Below are 19,185 nucleotides of genomic sequence, written 5' to 3'. Positions count from 1 at the left end.
TTTTATCCACAAGGAGTGCTTCAAAAATCATTTAATGCACCACTGAACGACAGCCCAGCTAGAAGGGGAACAACCAGTTCACTGTACTGAGGGGAAAAAGCAGGAATTTTTGCTCAGGATACTGGTGCAAACTCGCACGCCAATGAATAAAAGTTCCAGGGGCTGTTAATGTCCACACAGAGCCGACAGGGCCTTGGTTTTAAAGGCTGCATCAGAAAACCATGTGAAACTCAACAGATCTAGTGTGGAAGGAGGCAGCTGAAACTGCCAGGATTCTAACCTGGGGTGAAGGAGTCCAGATGTTTCAAACCTGATGCTTACACCACTGTGCGTACATAAATACTTAGCATTTTTACGATACATTTCACCTGTAGAACTCAAAGCCCCTAACAAAGGCAGTTACTAACTGGCAGTTAAATGTTACTATCTCCATTTCACAGGGAAAACCGAGGCATAGAGGTGACAGTACGTCAATGGTAGAGCCAGAAACCCTGGCTTTCAGCCACTGCCCTATTCATTGAGACATATCGCATGTCAATACATCAGGCTGCATTGCTGCCTATCAGTAGTCACAAGAAAAAATAAATTTACAACTAACAAAGATCAAGCTACTTCCTAATCTTCCTCCCCTCAATTTCTCTGATGGAAAATATTTCTCCTGAGAAGTTTTACATCCAGTTTAAGAAGGCACGGACACAGCCAAATCTTTTGGAGGGGGAAAAAAGTCTTTGTTTAAAATTCCCTTCCCTGCAGGCTGCACTGTTCTTTTGAAAATAACCATTTAAGACTTCCATGTGACCCTCTGTCTGAAATCCTGTGTTGAAACTTTGCCCGTAACATGCCCCTCGCCCATCCGTATGGGACGCACTAATTCCCAAGGAACTGTGTCTTTGGCTCTGCTTTTAGCATTTATCTTTCAGAAGAGAAAGAGTCACTTAGCCTATTACATCTCACTTGATATGCAGGGATTTGTGAGGTTAACAGGAGGGACAACATATGACAGTATTGAACACCTAGTTGGGGGTGGGGTAGCTTGCTGGTCATTTGTTTAAGTGGGCAGTGCTGGAGTTTTATCCCCATTTAATCCCATTAGTGCCTCTTAAGAGTTGAATCGTGTACGGTTGGCTAGGAGTTCTGAATCAGGCAGGATAGTCTATTCTGAAGCAGCAGGATGCCAATATCTTCTCTTTTTGCTTCTGCGGAACTGCATGGCTCCGGCTGTGATGATGTCAAACCAGGGACGGCTCCATGCACCAGCTTTCCAAGCAGCTGCTTGGGGAGGCATTTAGAACGGGGCGGCAATCCGAGTCCCGCAGCGGCAATTCGGCGGCAGCTCCGCCGCTCTTCCCGCCATGGCGGCTTTCGGTGGCAGCTGCTTGGGGCAGCAAAATTGGTAGAGCAGCCCCTGCGTGAGACTGAGGGTCATAGTAATAAAAAGAATGACTGACACTTCTAAGGTACGTCTCATCCAAAGGTTTCATTAGCACTTGCCAAACAGATTATAATATGTATATATGCATACACACACAGATCCCTTCCTCTGCTGTTGAAATGTGTACAGGGTTGAACATGGCAACCTTTAAACAGCACACAGCAACAATTAAAGGTAGAATTCACAATAATAGCAGCACTAAGTCTTTAAAGAGCACACACCCCACCTCCATACAGCATTTCAGTGCAGAGAGAAAAATCTCTCTGGAGAAAAAGGAGCTTTTTAGCTGCACTTGCTAACACCTAAGATCTCAGATGAAGGAGAGGCTGAACCAGTGCTTCCATCACAAACCCCAGAATATGTTCTCTTAAATCAGGCATGAAAATTTGCTTGGCTGGAAACAATGCAGAAAAGGGCTAAGCAGAGAATGAATGATGCACTGATGAACTAAATTAGCCCCTTTGTTTAATTAAAATGCCTTTTATCATCTTTGGCCACTCAGTAAGGTTCATTAGTTTTGTTTTTAAAGCTACTTCTGTTCACTTTTAGTTAAGGTTTGAGTAACAAGTTGAAACTTCAGCCTCTCTGTTAGGGTATTTCAATCAAACAGACTCTTAGTTTTATTTTTGTAGTTCAATACTAATAATTATTACTGAAATCCTTTAATCATTAAAATCCTTTTATTTTAATAAGAGATAGTCCTGAATCAAAACTTGATCATCCCGAACTTTGAGGGGGGAAGATTTTTCAAAATCCAAACCATGATCCAAATTTATAGCACCAATCCCAAATAACTTTGGATCTGAACCTACCCAAACTTGGGAAGAAGAGGGTCATAATCTCGATCCACATCTAAATGTTGATGGTTCAGTCCTACCTCTGGAATAACCAAAGCCACTGGCCATAAATATGGATAAAATCCCTAGGATTCATTCCTCTAAGGAACACTTTTCTTTCTCAAGTACAGCATTGAAAATCACCTCCAACTCCTTCATTAACAACTGTTATGCCCAATATATTGATTAATTCCTTCTTCTGTGATCAGTACTTTTAGATAATGTATCTTAAGCACAAGCTGGCCAACACAGACCTGATAGGAAGACTGTATACCACTCTGGCCATCTGAAAGTTCACATTAAGAGAAGTGCTTTTGTCCTAAGGAATAAACTCTGAAATGTATATGAGCATACAGAACCAGATTGTGTACGGCCCTCCATGGGAGAAGAATGCACAAGGAACTTTGGAGCCTGCATAGGAAAGGCAGCCACCATCACAGTGCTTAAGCTCAGACATCCCAAAGAGAGAGGAAGAATTTGGTACTGGTGAATGGTGCCAGGCTGACAGTGCTGGCAACCAGAATCTTATATTTACCCACTGTGCAGGTACAGCACAGGACATAGCAGTGAAAGCTTCCCCATGCTGCCTTAACCCTAATTCCATTTACACCACCAGTTCAATTGGCTGATCCAATGCTTGACCTCTCTACTGAGACTGGCCAACAAGGCTGCCCATTTGTGCTGGTTGTGGTGAGTTTTGTGAGGAAGTGGAGAGAGACCATGCAACATCCAACAGACGGCAACAATTTTCAGTTAACACTACACCTGGGCTATATCTCATTACCAATCCCCTGAACTATAAGCACTAACATTATTTTCATTACGTTTCATGGTACATTCATGATTTGAACTTTACACTCTTAGGCTTCCACCAAGTCAGTCTTGTCAATGTGCGTCCCAGTGGACACTGATCTTCTGTTCCTTTAAACATTAATTTGATTGCAAACTACTGCCAGATCACATGAACCTTCCAGCAGCAAAGAAATTAATCTTAAAAGAGCACAAGTTAATAATCCCACCCATATACTCATATAAGGCCTGATCCTGTGATATGTCAAGTGCCTTTAACTCCCATGTCAGCACCTGTTGCATTTTGATTTCACAAACACCCCTTTATCCATGTCTAGAAGCTCAGCAGTTGGCAGGATCAAACCCAAACTGTGTATCCATATCAGCTCTCCAAGTATTCATAAGTATCTACTAGACCATGAACTTAACTCTTCTGTTACATGTTCAGATATCACAGTGATAAACATGATAGAAATCTCTAGATAGACTTGCTTCCATCTGGAAATACTCTTTTTTTTAAAAAAAGGCTCTTTATGACTATTACTACAAAGAGCACAGAGGGGTATAAAGCACTAAGGGGTGTAGAGGCAGTAAGAACCCTAGATTGGTCAGGGGGTGCTGCTAATGAAAGTAAAAAAATGCTAACCCTATTGCAAGTAGTGGGTTGTTTTGAGATTTAGGTGTGAGATTAGAATGACTACAGCACTGGACTGAGACACAGAAGACCTGGCATGTATTTCTGGCTCTGCCACTAACCTGCTTTGATGACCTTGAACAAGTCACTTCCTCCCTGAACCTAGCTTGCCTCTCCCACGCTGTGCATCCTTCCCTTTTAGACTGTCGGCTCCTTAGACACTCTTACTATGGAGAAGTACAGCACAGTACAATGATGCCTGTAATCTTAGATGGACCGCTTGGTATTACTAGACTGCTAATAATAATGGATTTGAAAATGCAGACATAATTAAGTTTAGAGAATACTGATTTTCTATATGCCCCATTCAGTTTCACTGTGAATTTTTCATGTTTCATGCTATATTTTTAGCACCTCGTGTTGTTCTCTATGTGAACTACAGGAGGTCTAACACCAGGTGTCACATCATGCATTTGATCTGTAAGTAGAATTTTCCCATAAAAAGTAACGGGGAAGTTCTATTTAAAAATCTCCATGGAGTGATCTAGTCACAAGAAATGAGCACTCAGCTTGCAGCCTATAACAAAAACACCTAAGAGGCAGTCTCTACTTCAAGCAGAGGCAATCTCAGCAGCCCTCACAAATTTACAGAAGCCAGTAAAACTGAAAGCCGTAAGACTGCATTAGGCAAACAAATAAGGAATCCTGGTTGGAAGATGCCTTTATAAAATTAAAAGAAATAGCTAAATATATTCCTAAGTATGTTCCCTTCTAAAGTAGATACAGATAGAATGAGTACAACCTGGAAAACAGTCACATCAGCACTAATTCTTTGAGTATGGTTTAAAAAAAAAAAAATCATTGACGTTAAAGTGACAATTGACTTCTTCCTCCATTGTAGCAGTATTGACTTTTATGGTGGTCCATGTGCAACTAAAGAATTACCTTTATTGGAATACCCCTTTAGATAAAAAAAATATAGGAGGAAAGAATATCTTGATGACTATGGTCACGCCCAATACTCAGGGGACTGATATGTTGAGAAAGAAGGCGCTTTACAGGACTGACAAAATAACAAAGGTTAAAACATAAAAATATGAATCAGAGGGGTAGCCATGTTAGTCTGTATCCACAAAAACAACGAGGAGTCTGGTGGCACCTTAAAGACTAAGATTTATTTGGGCATAAGCTTTCGTGGGTAAAAAAATAAAACCCCACTTCTTCAGATCCATGCACCTGAAGAAGTGGGTTTTTTTATCCACAAAAGCTTATGTACAAATTAATCTGTTAGTCTTTAAGGTGTCACCGAACTCCACGTTGTTTTTACAGATATGAATATTTTTCAGAAAACCAGTAAAATGCTTCTAGAGGGATGTAAATGGAAAGTTCATGAAGTTTGGCACACTGCTACATGATCTTTAAAATTCCTCTTTCACACTAGGTTACAGTTTAATATTAAAGTAAGGCTCTGGCTCTACAGAGCATAAGTGATTTCATTGTGTTCTCTGAATTTACTCTTTCAACGTACCTTCCAGTAGAAAGGCCTGTTGACTAGTGAAATCAACAGGAGCTTTAACATTGACTTGAAGGAAGCAGGAGCATGCCTGTTGTGCACAATGGGCCTGATCCAAACCCATTTGAAGTCAGAGGAGATACTCTCATACTCTCTTGATGGGCTTTAGATCAGGATCCGGGTCTCTTTAAAAATCAGGGTCCTGTCTTTAGTTGACTTGTGAGCCTTGTGTTGGGCTCAGATGAGCTTAGCTATAAAAGAAAACAGGAAGTATTCCATGGCTATGACCTCTGACGTGGTCTCTGTGAATTGATAACGAATTAGTAAATTCCCAGTTGTATACAAAGCAACTGGAGAGAGAGTGCTGTGCAGAAACAGAGAAAGTCAATGGATCAGATGGCAGCAATGCAAGACGAGAGGGAGCTAAGAATGAAGAGAGATAGCTTCTCAGAGAGCTTCCACATACCTCTCGACGAACCCTTCTGAAAGGGGGACAACTGTCATTTTAGACCCAGATTTAAATAACACGCACCTGACATGATCCAGCCTAATTTGCTTACGTTGGCAATGTTGTATCATGAATCTGAATGGAGAGAGTATTTCATTTATGCTGCCAAAGTCATCTCATCATTGTTCGGTGCTTCCAGTGCTGGTTTTTTCGTGTTGGAAAGTTTGGCACACATTTAGGCCTCAGGAATGTTATTGAGAGAGAGTTTACATTACAGACTAGCACCACTAGTGACTCTGTGTGAAAGGGATTCTGATTCCAATAGAAACACTACAGGAAGTCCTTCATCTGGCTACTACTTCAAAAATTGAGAGGGGGTGGGGATGTGAGCCTGTTGAGCATAGAAAAAAGAATGGTCCAGTGGTTAGAGAACTAGCCTGGGATTCGGGAGACCCAGGATCCAACGCCTCTTCTGCCACAGACTGTGTGTGACTTAGGCAAGTCACTTAGGACAGAATTTCCAGAAATGTCTAAGGCCTTGTCTACAATGAAGTGCTGCAGCTGCACCACTGTAGCATTTTAAGTCAAGACACTATTTACATAGACAGGAGGGATTCTCCCGTCAGCTTGAGTTTTCCACTTCCTGAGAGGCAGGAGCTAGGTCGCTGGCGGAGTTTGCTGGGGGTTAGCTCGGTTTAACTGTGTCAGTCAAGGGAATGGATTTTTCACACCCTGAGTGATATATAGATATACTAACCTCATTTCCCAGAGTGTAGACCAGGCCTACGTAACTTAGGAGCCTAACTTTCCCTACCTACATGGGTAAGTTATACCACATATACTGTTATAACTTCCCATATGGACCCTATCCAGAAAAAAGTGTCTGTTTTCTTCCAGTTAAGTTTAAACCCCTTTGAAAGCAACATTAATTCACTTGGAAAAGCCCCTCCTATTCTGGAATAAGAATGTCCACATAGGAAGTCATACTGGCATAGTTGTATTGGTTATATGGAGGAGCTTTGATTGCGGGGACTGAGATATCTCCAAGACAAATGTGGCTAGCCGGGGTTGTTAGCTCATACATAATAATTATGCATTATCAAGGAACAAAAGCAAAATTTCTCAGGTAATGTACTTAACCTAGGGCCTCTTTGTATGATAAGTATTGTTTATAACAAACACAACTTTTTATAAATGAATTTTTAAAATCAATTATCTATTAAGCATGCAATGGTTGCATCCTTACTTACCTAACACTGCTACAGAGCAGTGTGTCAGCTTCCCTGCATTCACTTACCTCGGAGTTTGAAGTATTTCAGATGGTTGGCAATGGCTTGCTCACCAGTCTCATCTGGACAAATTTTAACTCCACTAGGAAACAGGATGGACCTCTTCCTTCGAAACAACACATGCCTGTTGAGTTGTTCCTTTCCCATGAATTCAGTACCGTGTCTTGACTCAGGAGACAACGAAGGGTTTACTAATTGCCCGCCATTGGGTTGAGTTGTTGGTGTAGCATCCTTACCCTCAATTTCCTCTGCAGCCGAGTAAGTTTCTGCTGTAAAATTAAACCATATGCAAGACTCAGCTGACAGAGTTACACCATTCTATATATCACAACACCACTGCCCTGGATTTCTGGGCAGTACAGTTATAGTTGATATCCTGCAGCCCTTAACTTGGGCAAATCTCTAGTTGACTTCCATGGGAGTTTTGACTAACAACCATAAAATTTGGCAAACAGGGATTTGTTTTTTCATTAGTCATTTTAAATGGGCCCAATTCTCCCCTCAGATGTACTGGTGCAAGAGGGCAGGGTAGCAGAGAAGGAGCTGCATTTATCATAGGAAAGGTGTTTATGACTTCCCTGGCTCCTCTGAATTTACCATGTTATCAAGGAAATGTGTGCCTTCTAGCTGAATTTTCATTTGTCTGGTTCATCGAGCAATTAAGTTTCACATGCTCACTTGGCAAAAGTTCAAATCAAGATAAGCCCAGGATTTTACCTCCTGAGTGGTCTCAACAGAAAAACTGCTTACGAATTTGTATTTAAATGTGAATTTACTGCTGGCATGGTGGAAAGTGCTGTATTGACCACCATGGAGACTCAAGTGCTCCATTTACATGCAACACAGGCAACAGCATAGGCCATAGCAGCAAAAGCCTCCCCCACATTGCTGCTCCAACATACTTCACTCCTCACCAGGTGTGGGGAGTTCTGCCTTTATGGCCCATTCAGTCCTTGGCCTCTCTCATGTTGCTAATAAAGGTCTAAATCGAGTTTCAAATGGGTAGGTGTCCTCAACAAAGCTACCACTAGAGCTGGCAACTTTTTATGCCCAGAGGTTTTCTGACGCACTACAAGTCATCTACCCCAAGTATTCTGTCCTGACGATGGCTGGCTGGCCCTGTCTTTATTTTAAATAATTTTAACTTCTTTGCAGCATCTTGATAATGAACTATCAGCACTATCACCTTGATCCTGCAAACACCAATGCACACGTTTAACCTTATAGATACACATATACCAGTTGGCCCATTGAAGTCAGCGGAACTGCCCCTCTGAGAAAACTGACGTGTGCTTAAGGGCTTGCTGATTGAGAGTCTAAATAAGGAAAGAGAACAATTAAGCTAAGGGGTGGAAATGAGCTCTCTATTGCACGCTCCCTTTCTACACAAATCTTGTTTGATCTTCATATCTCTGGATTGAATTGTGAAGCCTGTCAACAATCAGCGATTATATCTCCTTCCCCCATGTAATTCATCACATGGCACAGTAACGAAAGAAAAAGGAGTACTTGTGGCACCTTAGAGACTAACCAATTTACTTGAGAATAAGCTTTCGTGAGCTACAGCTCACTTCATCGGATCCGATGAAGGGAGCTGTAGCTCACGAAAGCTTATGCTCAAATAAATTGGTTAGTCTCTAAGGTGCCACAAGTATGCTTTTTCTTTTTGCGAATACAGACTAACATGGCTGCTACTCTGAAAGAAAAAGATTATCCTAAAGGCTTTAACTTGTTTTACCTTTATCTTTAATTAGCCCCCAAACACAAAAAGCCCACAACTTCACAGGGGGTGTGGGGGTGGAAAAGACCTGTCTAGCGGTAACCATAGTCAGCAAAGTTCTCTATTATTTTGTCAGATGACCCAAAACTATCCAATTCTACACATCCAGGGTAATATCGTTAGCAGACAAAGTGAGGTAGAGGAAGAATAATAAGGTATCAGAAACATTCACTACAGGAATAGTGATGATAGATTGATATTGTACTTTCAATCCAAAGTGCTGTTAAAACCATAGCCCTGACTTTGCACCATTAAAGTTAACAGGAACTTTGCTTTTTATTTCAATGAATGTAGATGTAAGCCCCATATGCTGTACATACCCACCACCAAAATTCAGCCTCCTCTGGGGTGGAAAGCCACAGCCAGATTGTGCATAACCATCAGAAAGAAAAGAAAATGTTGGCTAGGTTCACTGTGGTAAACCCTTATTCTTTTAAACTACAATAAATCTTAAACACCTATGCAAAGCTGCAGGATCTCTGATATTAAGACCTTCCTTTGTAAGTTATTAAGAAAAAGCAACAAATAAAAAACACTTTCATTGGTATTTCATGCCAGTGAAAACCGGGAAAAGGTCACATATCAAAATTTAACAGCCTATAGCTACATCTACTCAGTTACCACAATGTAAATCTAGAGTAACTCCATGGAAGACAATGAAATTACTTCCAATTTACACTGGTATTACAGAGCAGAACCTGGTCACGTAATTCTCCATATTATCACACTTTAGTTAAACTAAAGAGCTGTTTTCATGTTCATATAGTGCTATCATTAAACCATTGAAAACAGGACATGAGAATGAAGGTAAGAGTTGTGTTACCTGTAAATACTTGAAGATCCCCTTCAATCAACACAAAAATCAAGACACCCAGATGGATTTTCCAAGGAAAGTTCAGCATATTTATTTTGGCTAAAAAAAAAATAAGGGGGAAAAAAATCCCTTTTTAACACAGTCAGTTGCCTTCCCTTCTCGAAAATTTACTGACGTCACATGTAATTGTCTTTGACAAAAGGATTATTATTATTAAACCACAACAAAAGCCAGCCAAAATGTTTCAGAGATTATTTTCTTCGCAAAGGAAGTACAGTATTCCACTTCATTTCAGAAACAACAAAAGGTGCTGAAAGCAAGCTCCTTGGAGTTAGCAGATGGATTGAGGAGACAATTTTTTAGTTTTAATCTGGCCAGCTAAGCTCTTTACCGGATCTTGTCATGTCATTAACAAGGACAGTACCTTTCACACTTAATTAAGCATGTTTTTCATTGGCTCTTCAATTTCCTTCCCTTTTACACACACTAGCCAAACAACATCAATCCATGTTAAGATCAGGTCCACAGCGGAAGGTCTTTGTCATTAACATCTTTGCTCCCCCTCCACTTGTATTAGTTACATATATTTGTGAAGCTTTAAAAGAATGTGCTGATTGACTTAGATCCTCACCCCCCACATAGGTAGCAATGAGTCTCTACTCACATCTTTCTTCAGGTGACAGAGCTAGCAAAGTATTGCTGCATCAGATTATAGCAATGCACAGACCTTACTCTGTAACACCCCTGTCCTTAGCATGGCAGAACAGCAGCTCGCTCCCAGATTCTCTCATCTCTTTTTAAACATTAACCAACCTATGAATATTATAAACAAGTCATCTATATAGACATCAAGTCTAAACAGCTGTTTGGTCAACAAGTGAGCAACTTTAAATGTAATAAGGAAATAGAGGAGAGCAAATTGGGATGCTGCCGTAGCATGGTACAATGAGAGAGACACAGAAGCCGTCTCAGATTGCTTTCCAGGAGAAATTTGTCATGGAGTGGCAAAGTTCACTGTGAGGACTTACAAAATGGGCAAGACATCACCACCAATCCAAGTAACCTGACCACAATATCAATTGCTCCTAACACAGAAGCTCCCAGGACTGTGGTCTGTGAGAGCTGGCTGGTCCCACTGTCCTGGTTCTCCTTGTTTACAGCTTCTACACTGCATGAAAGCCACTAAAAAGATATTACATAGGTTCCAAATGTTATTTTTTTAATAAGGAAATTTCTGTGATCATCACAAGGATGTCATACAATCCTGAATGGAAGATGATCTGCATAAATCGCAAATTGGAAGGGAGTTGCCCATAAGACAATCTCATTGTTACAACATCGTCCACATTATGAACAAATTTAAGAAACCCTGTCCTAAGAACATATTATACAGGCAGAAAGGGACCAAGAACAGCATGTGGGGAGGGGAACAGATGGCTCCTACTAGGAATATGTGGCCAACACACACCAAATGACACCAGAAAACAAAAAGGTAGGTTGGTTAGCCCTTCAATCCTTATTTTTATCAGGGCAGATTGATTTTGGACCCAAATCAATGTTAGGATATCGTAGTAAGTTCTTACAGGTCAAATAAGTCACTTTTGCTTTTGTCTGCTCCTTGTGCTAAGTAACAGAAGTCATGATATTACAAAGCAGTGAGATTTTCCTCACATCTTCCTTTAAAAGTGCACTGATTTGAAATTTTCAAACTAGACACGAAAATGTTGTTCCCATTATCCACCACTGTGCAGTTGGTCCTAGACTATCAATGCCACAAGCGCTAATGCAGACAACGGCTTAGGTACTACCGCCACTATGACCACTCAACAAAACCTACTCTGAGCACATTTTTATGACACAGTGGTAAAAATGCCTGAGCCCTGTCTACGTCTTAGAGCTTGCACAAAAGGTACAAAGTTTTCTTGCATAGATACAACGGTAGAGGGGCAAATTCTGAGTGGTGTTGAGGAGCAGCAGGTACTCAGCCCCATTCAGAATTTGGATAGTATGAAGCTTGACTACCTTTCGACACAGCCTGCCTTAGCATTTCTGATGGCCATTTAAGATTTTCTGAGAAAGACAAAGGCCTTTCAAACATCTAAATGTGGTTGTGCTAACGCTAGCTCATGCCAGTAACTTTATATTTGAAGGGTCAGATCTTCATCCAGCATAAGTCAATGTAGCAATACTGACTTCAATATTGCAATGCTACCAGCTGAGGATCTGCCCCTAAAAGGTTATGATAGCAAAATGCATTACTTAGAATTTACCATTTATTGTTTTAACATTTAAATATCTTAAAACACTTAAAGCAACTGAGTTGCCAAAAAAACCTCCTCTGTGATAATAAAACTTGCAGACGCTTGAGTCAAATGAATGCATGCCTCCAATATCTAAAACCTCTCAAGTAGCATTCCGTATTTTGAAACAAGCAACTTTAGAACTCCAACAGCTAATAGCTGAAACACACATGCCAAATTTCAGCCCAAAAGGAAGTAGAGGCGAAGATTCAAATGGCATTTCCAATTTTAAAAAAATCTTTCTTTTCATTAAATTTTAACTTTCTGATATGTGTATCAGAACTCTGTATGAAGCATTATACACGCGAATGTATCACCTTGACCTTAGCTCTAATACGATTTTTATTTTCCTTTTAACTATCTTTGTGTCACTGCTAAGAAGCAAGTATATTACTTGTGTTACAATTTTTCTGGAGAGCAACAGAAACCTATTGAATGCATAATTTTATTGTGCAAACACAGTGTTAAAATAATTTCTTTATTGGTATTTGTTGTGCATACAGAAAAACAAACAAATATATTTTCCAAATTAAACAGACCATAGAAACATAGAAAAGTTTCAACCACAATTTCTTATGAGAGTAACAGGGAAGATAATTTATCAGAAAACAATGCAAAATAAAGATATGTCCAAGGCAACATCACCGATTAACAGTTCTAAGAAAGACTTAGGTGTCTGTAGAATCCTCCTGTCTTTTCCCCTCTTCCATGGTTCAAATATCAAGCTTCTAAATTGTCTCTTGTGATTGGATGGCTACGAGTGCGGTTACACTTTAAGCAACATCTTAATCATATGACAATCTCCTCAGCAACATATTATTGTGCATTATTTGAGTAAGCAGCAACAACTTGGAAATGAAGTAGTCAACTAAATTAATCTAACACTTCTAAATTTAATCTGCTCACAAGCTCTCCAGTGCAGTAGTCTTAGTCTTCCTCCTCTTTGGAGCTGTTGATCTAGAGTCCACATTTCACCTTGCTCAGCAATTTGAGTGAAATCATGATGACAGGATGCCTGCAGTTATCCTTTCACAATATTTTCAGCATCAGCATGGTTGTATAGTTGCTTTAAGAACATTTTCTCAATCCCCGTGAGGCCTTTCTTCTGACTCTAGGTTGCTGAGCTTAAATCTGGAAACAGGAGGATTTGGATCCCTGGTTACCTAATGAAGCATCCCCCGCCTCTGCCATTATCAAGGTAGGAGTGCTGTGTCTGATTTCCCCCCATCCTTTTCACTTGTGGGGTGTAGCATGCGTCTACTAAAATGAATTAATTTCAGGTTCAAGACTCAGAAGTTCAGTCTCAGGTAAGATAGGTGAATTACAAGAGGTCTATGCCTTCCATTCCAATGGACAAATCCAGCAGCCCACAAACACTTTTTAAAATACACACTTGATGTATGACTACCACAATCCTTTGATGCCTGCTGATGACTTGTTATTTACACATTTTAATCAAGGATTTACTTCCTACAGCCTTTCATATCTTCATCTTTGTTTCTGCTGGGTTGCTCTTGCAGTGAGTTTCTGGAATTGACCTTTCTGTGACTTGGTACCAAAGCATTCTCTGTAGGGACCAATCTTCTGAAACCTGCTTTCACTGCTGGCCTGGCACTGCCAAAGTCTGGCAACCTTCATTTTAAATAGACCAATATTTTGTAAACTATAGGTTTTTAAATAGAGTAAAGCACCCTGATGCCAAAGTTATGCTTGCAGAGTATAAATCTTTGCTATGAACTGTAAGCTTTTGAACTAATGTTAAACTCTATGCCCTCAATCCCCTAGTCCACTATACTGTGCTTGACCTGGAGAGGTTGGGAACATGTGGGCAAAGTTGCTTGTACTGGTTTGGCCCCTGATGCAAGTCAGAGCAGTTTCAGGGTGGCCTTATGTTGCCTTCAATGGCCCCCGAAGTGCCACTGCAGAAAGCAGGGATCTCCAGAGCTCAATGCTTTCCAGCCACACCCCCTCTCACTCACAGCACATCCATCACGCAGGGAAGACTGAAAGGGGAAGGCAATATGGTTGGTCGAGCCAGGCAGAAAATAGACTTGTTGGGGGTCGACAATCTGGTTCAAAAAGAACTGAATGCTTTTCACTCAAGGAGTTGTGAACTATTAAAATGTCTTTTTAAGGGCTGAATAGCAACAACTAGAATAGCCGTGTTCAAAATTAATTAGATAAGTTACAGTTTTCAAAAAAACAAAAACAAACAACCCCACATGGGTTAACAACAGATATAGTAGGTAAATGACAAGTTGATAAAATACTCCGATTTATATTTAACTCATTGGTTATAAAGAACTGGAACAATCAAGTCCAATAACTTCTAAAGATTTTTAATATCAAACACTGGCATTCTCAAAACACATTTCCATCATCAATTTGTAAGAAAGGTCTCAATGTCATAAAAGTGATTTTAAAAGATTGCCCCTTCTTTTATTGTTTAAAATGTACAAACAAGCCCATCTAAAAGAGTTGTAAAAAAAAATTTATAATACAACCTTAACAGGCTCACGAGAAAAAATACCCATCAACTGAAAAAGCTTAGTGTGACCATACACATTTATTTACTTATTTTTTTATCCATGTCTACAATAAATACAAAAACTTACGTCTATAATAATTCTGATGCTGTGGTTAAGGTAAGGAAAGCAACACATGTTCATGGAGGCTGAGACTGATGCTCTTAACCCATGCAAATATGAAATGAAGTTGCTATAGTTTAAGCTTGAAAAGGTCAACTGAAAAACGAAAAAGGAAATGATGTTAAGCCCAGAAATGCATGACGACTGCCCCCAGTAAGCTGGCCAAAGATAGGCAGAAGGTAATGGCACTCAGCAAAGAAACTTGGTTTAAAAATATTTTTCCTCGCCCCGTAAAATCATCCAGCACTTCCTGGTTTGAGACAGAATGCATTTCTGTGCTGAGTGCACTCCTACAGTGAAGGCCAGATCCTCCCAATGACGTAAATTAAGTCAACGGAGTTGCACTGGTTTACACCAGCGGAAGATCTGGCCCAGAGCCTCAGTTCTAGGGGCATGCAACACATTTCTGGCCTTCCCTCCATTTTCATTTTAGTTCTGCAATCCGCTTTCAGCTTTGAAGGCTCCAACTTTTTCTGGTTGTCAGCAGCAATGCTGCTCTAAAACACAGGCCCGGGGAAGGGAGTGCTGTTGATTAACTGAAATACAATTATTTCAAAGGCAGCTCTGAAACATGCACTGACTTACCACAGAGAACAGAAGAAAGCTCCTTTTCAACACAGTCACCTAACTCCCATTAGTGACCTTGGGAGAAATACACATATATTGAAAGGTCATTAAACCTTTCTGTGACTAACATCTCTGAAAAACTGGCTAAATATATATACACTCACTTGTTCTAGCTTATCAAATAAAAGCCCAGTCCAAACACAAACATCCGAGTATCTTTACTCAATAGGACTAACTCCCATCAGTAAAGTTATGTACAGACCTAATTGTTTCCAGGAATGGACACTGAATATATATGCAGTCTCTTAAGACATATTACATATATGCATATAACGGGCTTTTTTTGAGTGAAGGCATGTGCATATATTTCACATTAGAGCCCCTAAAACGAACATACTGGGTCAAACCTTGCTTGTCTTATACACATACAAGTTATCCTATCAGAGTGAATAGGACAACCCACAAGAGTAAGATGAGTAGGATTTAATTTACTGTCTTTGCAACAAACATGTATTTATATTTTAAAATCAAGACCATTTTCTAAAAATTTGGTGAAGGAAAAAAGGATCTAAAAATATAGAAAAAAGTCCACTTTTCACCTTGCAAGGCTCCAAGCTTCACCCTGGAGCAAATGTTTTCAGCTCCTTCAAAAATAAGTTTTATGATGGAAACACTTAAACAGCAATTTCAACTCTCAACAGGCTGATCTCCTGTTGGGTGCAGGTTACTCCTGATTCAGTTTATTACAAAATATACCACAAAAGGCATCTCTAAAGAGATTCAGTACTATATTCTCAAACTAAAAAATACATAGTATTCATACTATACACGAGAATTGCAAAATGGGGAAAGTTACAACAAGAGGTCTGAGATCATATTATCAGTTGTCAAGTTAAACAAGGAGGCATCACATATGACACCTATATGCTTACTCAGCTCCCAAAGTTACATGAATGTAACAAATGGTGAGGAACACACTCCTTAGAATTAAAATATTTTCACATATTTGCGGCACATACCTGTATGCTGCTTCCAGATTCCAAGTGAAAATTCAGTTAGCCAACAAATATTAGCTTTAAATTACATATTTATACTTTATCTATACCCTACCCACACCCCCACCCCTCCCTGCATCCTCTAAATATACAATTCAAATATAAAGCCTCAGAATAAATTTACAACAAACCAACAATAATACTATGTAGCATTTTTTCTTTCTCATAAGGGAGAGTCTAAATGCTCCTAAGCAGCTTTCCAGCAATTTTATTCAGTAAATGTTTGTGCCAGGTTTGGCTGAACAGATTCATTAGCTGCTGCTGCCGCTTTGCTGTTTCAAGTGCAGTTGCAAGATCAGGTCTCGAATTTCTTCCCGTTTGCTCCTCACCACCCGACGAGGGAACCACCGCTCCAAGTGCATTGGCAGCTCAAAGTTAACAACAGGATCCTGGTGGCCAAAAAAAAGGTCGTTTTTAAAAGATATCTTTGCACTTGCAGTTTTTTCACTAGACTTCCATGCACACTATTGCTGACACTGGACAGCACTATCAGAGCTTACACTCCATACAGTGTTAAAGATTGGAAATGTACAATAAGGCATAAGCTACACAACGTAGCAGTTTGCCTCAGGAAACTGGATAAGACCCTTTTAAAGGGTCAGTTTTGAGAGATACATTCTGACATCTCCTGTGCCCAGCACTCACATAGGCAGAGAAAGGGAGGAAGTCCCACCTGAAAGGACAGCATCTGTAGAACCATGGCCCTTTGGGAATGTATCTTAATTCATGGTGAGGGAGGAAACAACATTCTGCAATTAGCAAGGAGAGGGAAGACAGCAAGATAGGAGGGAAAAAAGGGTGACACTGAGGGGCAAGAGAGCGCACACCTGTGCACATTATGCCCACTAGCTAATTAGTCACACATGGCGCTGAAAACTGTATGTTGCAGGATGAAGTTTTCTAACAGCACAACAGTCCCACCTGTCTCCCCTGCCAGATTGTCTGCTGATGAAGAAATGACAAGCGTGAAGAATGCCTCTACGGGGCTCAGCAGGACACCAGAGGGGGAGATTGCAGGTTAAGCCAGGACCTCTTGCCCCGTGGCTGGGACAGAATACTTGCTCTGGCACTGAGACCTCTATACCACATTATGCTGGTGAAGAAGGAGAATGGGGGCAGAGAATGTGCTTGTCCTAACTAAACCAGATGCTTGGATGCCACAAATCAGCTTCCACAAGCCCAGCCTGTGGGCAGATACGACGAGATTTTTTTTAAACCAACTTACTTATTACTTATTTAAATGATCACACATTTAATCATTCAGAGGAAGAAAAATGTGAAATCTAAACATTAAGTTATAATGAAGAGAAAAAGGTAACAGAGTACAGAAAAGCACCGCACCAGGTGGCTAGAAAGTGAGCTGTTCAGAAAGATCAGCGCTGAACTCTGGCTCACACCTACATAGGAGCGTATTATGCTCTTCGGCACAGAGAAATTTGCTCATGGGCTGAGGACCCAAACAGAACTCTCCGTGCACAGGACTTTGGTTCAGGGATGTAGGAAAGGGGCAGTACAAACATGCAAGGGTTCCCTCTTCCCCCGCCCCCACATGCTCTGCACAGACTTCAAATACACCAGCAGGGTTGGGAGTCTGAGGGTAGAAGCCACCCTGGATCAAGCGGCCAGAAAACTACATACAAGTTGCCTATACTCCAGCTGCAAAAGAAAACAGAGGGGCAGCCCTGCCTCCAGGTCAAGGGTAGATCTTCTCTCCCCTTCCTCAAGTGGAACAATATATTATGCCTCACCATTAGGCGTTCAGAGAGATTTGAGGATTTCACCCAGAAGAAGGTTATAGGCAGACATTTGTAATATTTCTATACTGTACCTGGAAGAAGGTTTCCACATACTGCAGTAAATATACCCCACAATCACTGCTGTTATCCTGTTTCGGGACTCTGGGACAGAAATCCAGCATCGTTGATTTGCTGAATTCCCGGTGTGTTTTTCGTTTAGCTTCCCACTCTATTTCCAGGTACCTGAAATAAAACAGAGTAAGTTAAATACTCAAGAAGGGCCTGCTAAACTCTGACCTTTTTTGGGTATTACCTGCTCTAGGACAGTACTGAGTAAACGCCACAATTTTCTAATCAACTTGCTTCCTCAACAACCCCTCACGAAAACTCACTTGAACAGTTACAGATAATTCCATGGTTCAGTTCTGTGTAATAGCCATACGGGGCCATACCAAATAATTTATATCATGCATGAGATAGCCAAGGTAGAGTTTAAATGGGAAGGTAATTCTGACCAGCCATCTGTGCAGGGTTTCCTCAAGCCATCAGAAAGACACAACGGCACTTCTTAAACACTTGATGGAGCTATAGTTATCCTGCATGATTATTATGCAGAGTGTAAAATTTGTGAATTAGGTTCATGCTGTCAAACATTTCACACACACAAAAATAAATAAAAAGCATGTTGTTCACGCTAAGCAAACCATAAATATAACATCAGAATTTAAATTAGGAACAAACTGAACTACTTGCTGTTAGATTACAGCAATTTCAACTTGACAGTATACCCTATCTATGGTAAAGATTAAATGACAGCCTTTAGGAACCACTTTTGTAACATGATGATGGCCAGGCATCCACTGGGCTTCAGGGACTGTTCTTACCATTCACTGGAAGTTACAAGTGTTCACCAGAAGGCTCCCCTATTGCCCTCTGACTGCAACAGCTACACATTGAACCAAATGTTCAAAAGTGCCCACTAATCCCTATGTAAAAGGATAAATGGACACAAAGCAGATATTAGGAATGGCAATATACAAAAACCTGTAGGAGAACACTTCAACCTCCCTGGATACACAATAGCAGATTTAAAGGTAGCCATCCTACAGCAAAAAAACTTCAGGACCAGACTTCAAAAAGAAACTGCTGAGCTTCAGTTCACTTGCAAATTTGACACCATCAGCTCAGGCTTAAACAAAGACTGTGAATGGCTAGCCAACTACAAAAGCAGTTTCTCCTCCCTCGGTGTTCACACCTCAACTGCTAGAAGAGGGCCTCATCTTCCCTGATTGAACTAACCTTGTTATCCCTAGCCTGATTCTTGCTTGCATATTTATACCTGCC

General features: G+C 40.5%; 2 protein-coding genes across 4 annotated transcripts in view; both read right to left on the bottom strand.

Moving 5' to 3' along the window:
* IMPG2 (interphotoreceptor matrix proteoglycan 2) overlaps nucleotides 1-9,566 on the bottom strand; it is an 86,360-nt gene extending 76,794 nt beyond the window's left edge. Inside the window, exons 1-2 of the mRNA XM_074973264.1 lie at nucleotides 9,545-9,566; nucleotides 6,950-7,210 (exon numbers count right to left, since the gene is read on the bottom strand). Of these exons, the coding sequence (XP_074829365.1) occupies nucleotides 6,950-7,088 (139 nt within the window). The 5' untranslated portion in view covers nucleotides 7,089-7,210; nucleotides 9,545-9,566. The remainder of the gene's footprint in view (nucleotides 1-6,949; nucleotides 7,211-9,544) is intronic.
* Nucleotides 9,567-16,179: 6,613 nt separating this feature from the next.
* Nucleotides 16,180-19,185, bottom strand: part of SENP7 (SUMO specific peptidase 7) — a 71,909-nt gene continuing 68,903 nt past the window's right edge. For all 3 annotated transcript variants that reach the window (XM_074973233.1, XM_074973242.1, XM_074973252.1), the window contains 2 exons: nucleotides 17,934-18,084; nucleotides 16,180-16,494 (listed from right to left, as the gene is read on the bottom strand). In XM_074973233.1, coding sequence (XP_074829334.1) covers nucleotides 16,357-16,494; nucleotides 17,934-18,084 — 289 coding nt within the window. In that variant the 3' untranslated portion in view covers nucleotides 16,180-16,356. The remainder of the gene's footprint in view (nucleotides 16,495-17,933; nucleotides 18,085-19,185) is intronic.

The sequence above is a fragment of the Natator depressus genome, chromosome 1 (assembly GCF_965152275.1).
Source record: "Natator depressus isolate rNatDep1 chromosome 1, rNatDep2.hap1, whole genome shotgun sequence".
NCBI lineage: Eukaryota > Metazoa > Chordata > Testudines > Cheloniidae > Natator > Natator depressus.
Note: the sequence above shows the minus strand (reverse complement) of the source record. Positions and strands in the feature narration are given on the sequence as shown.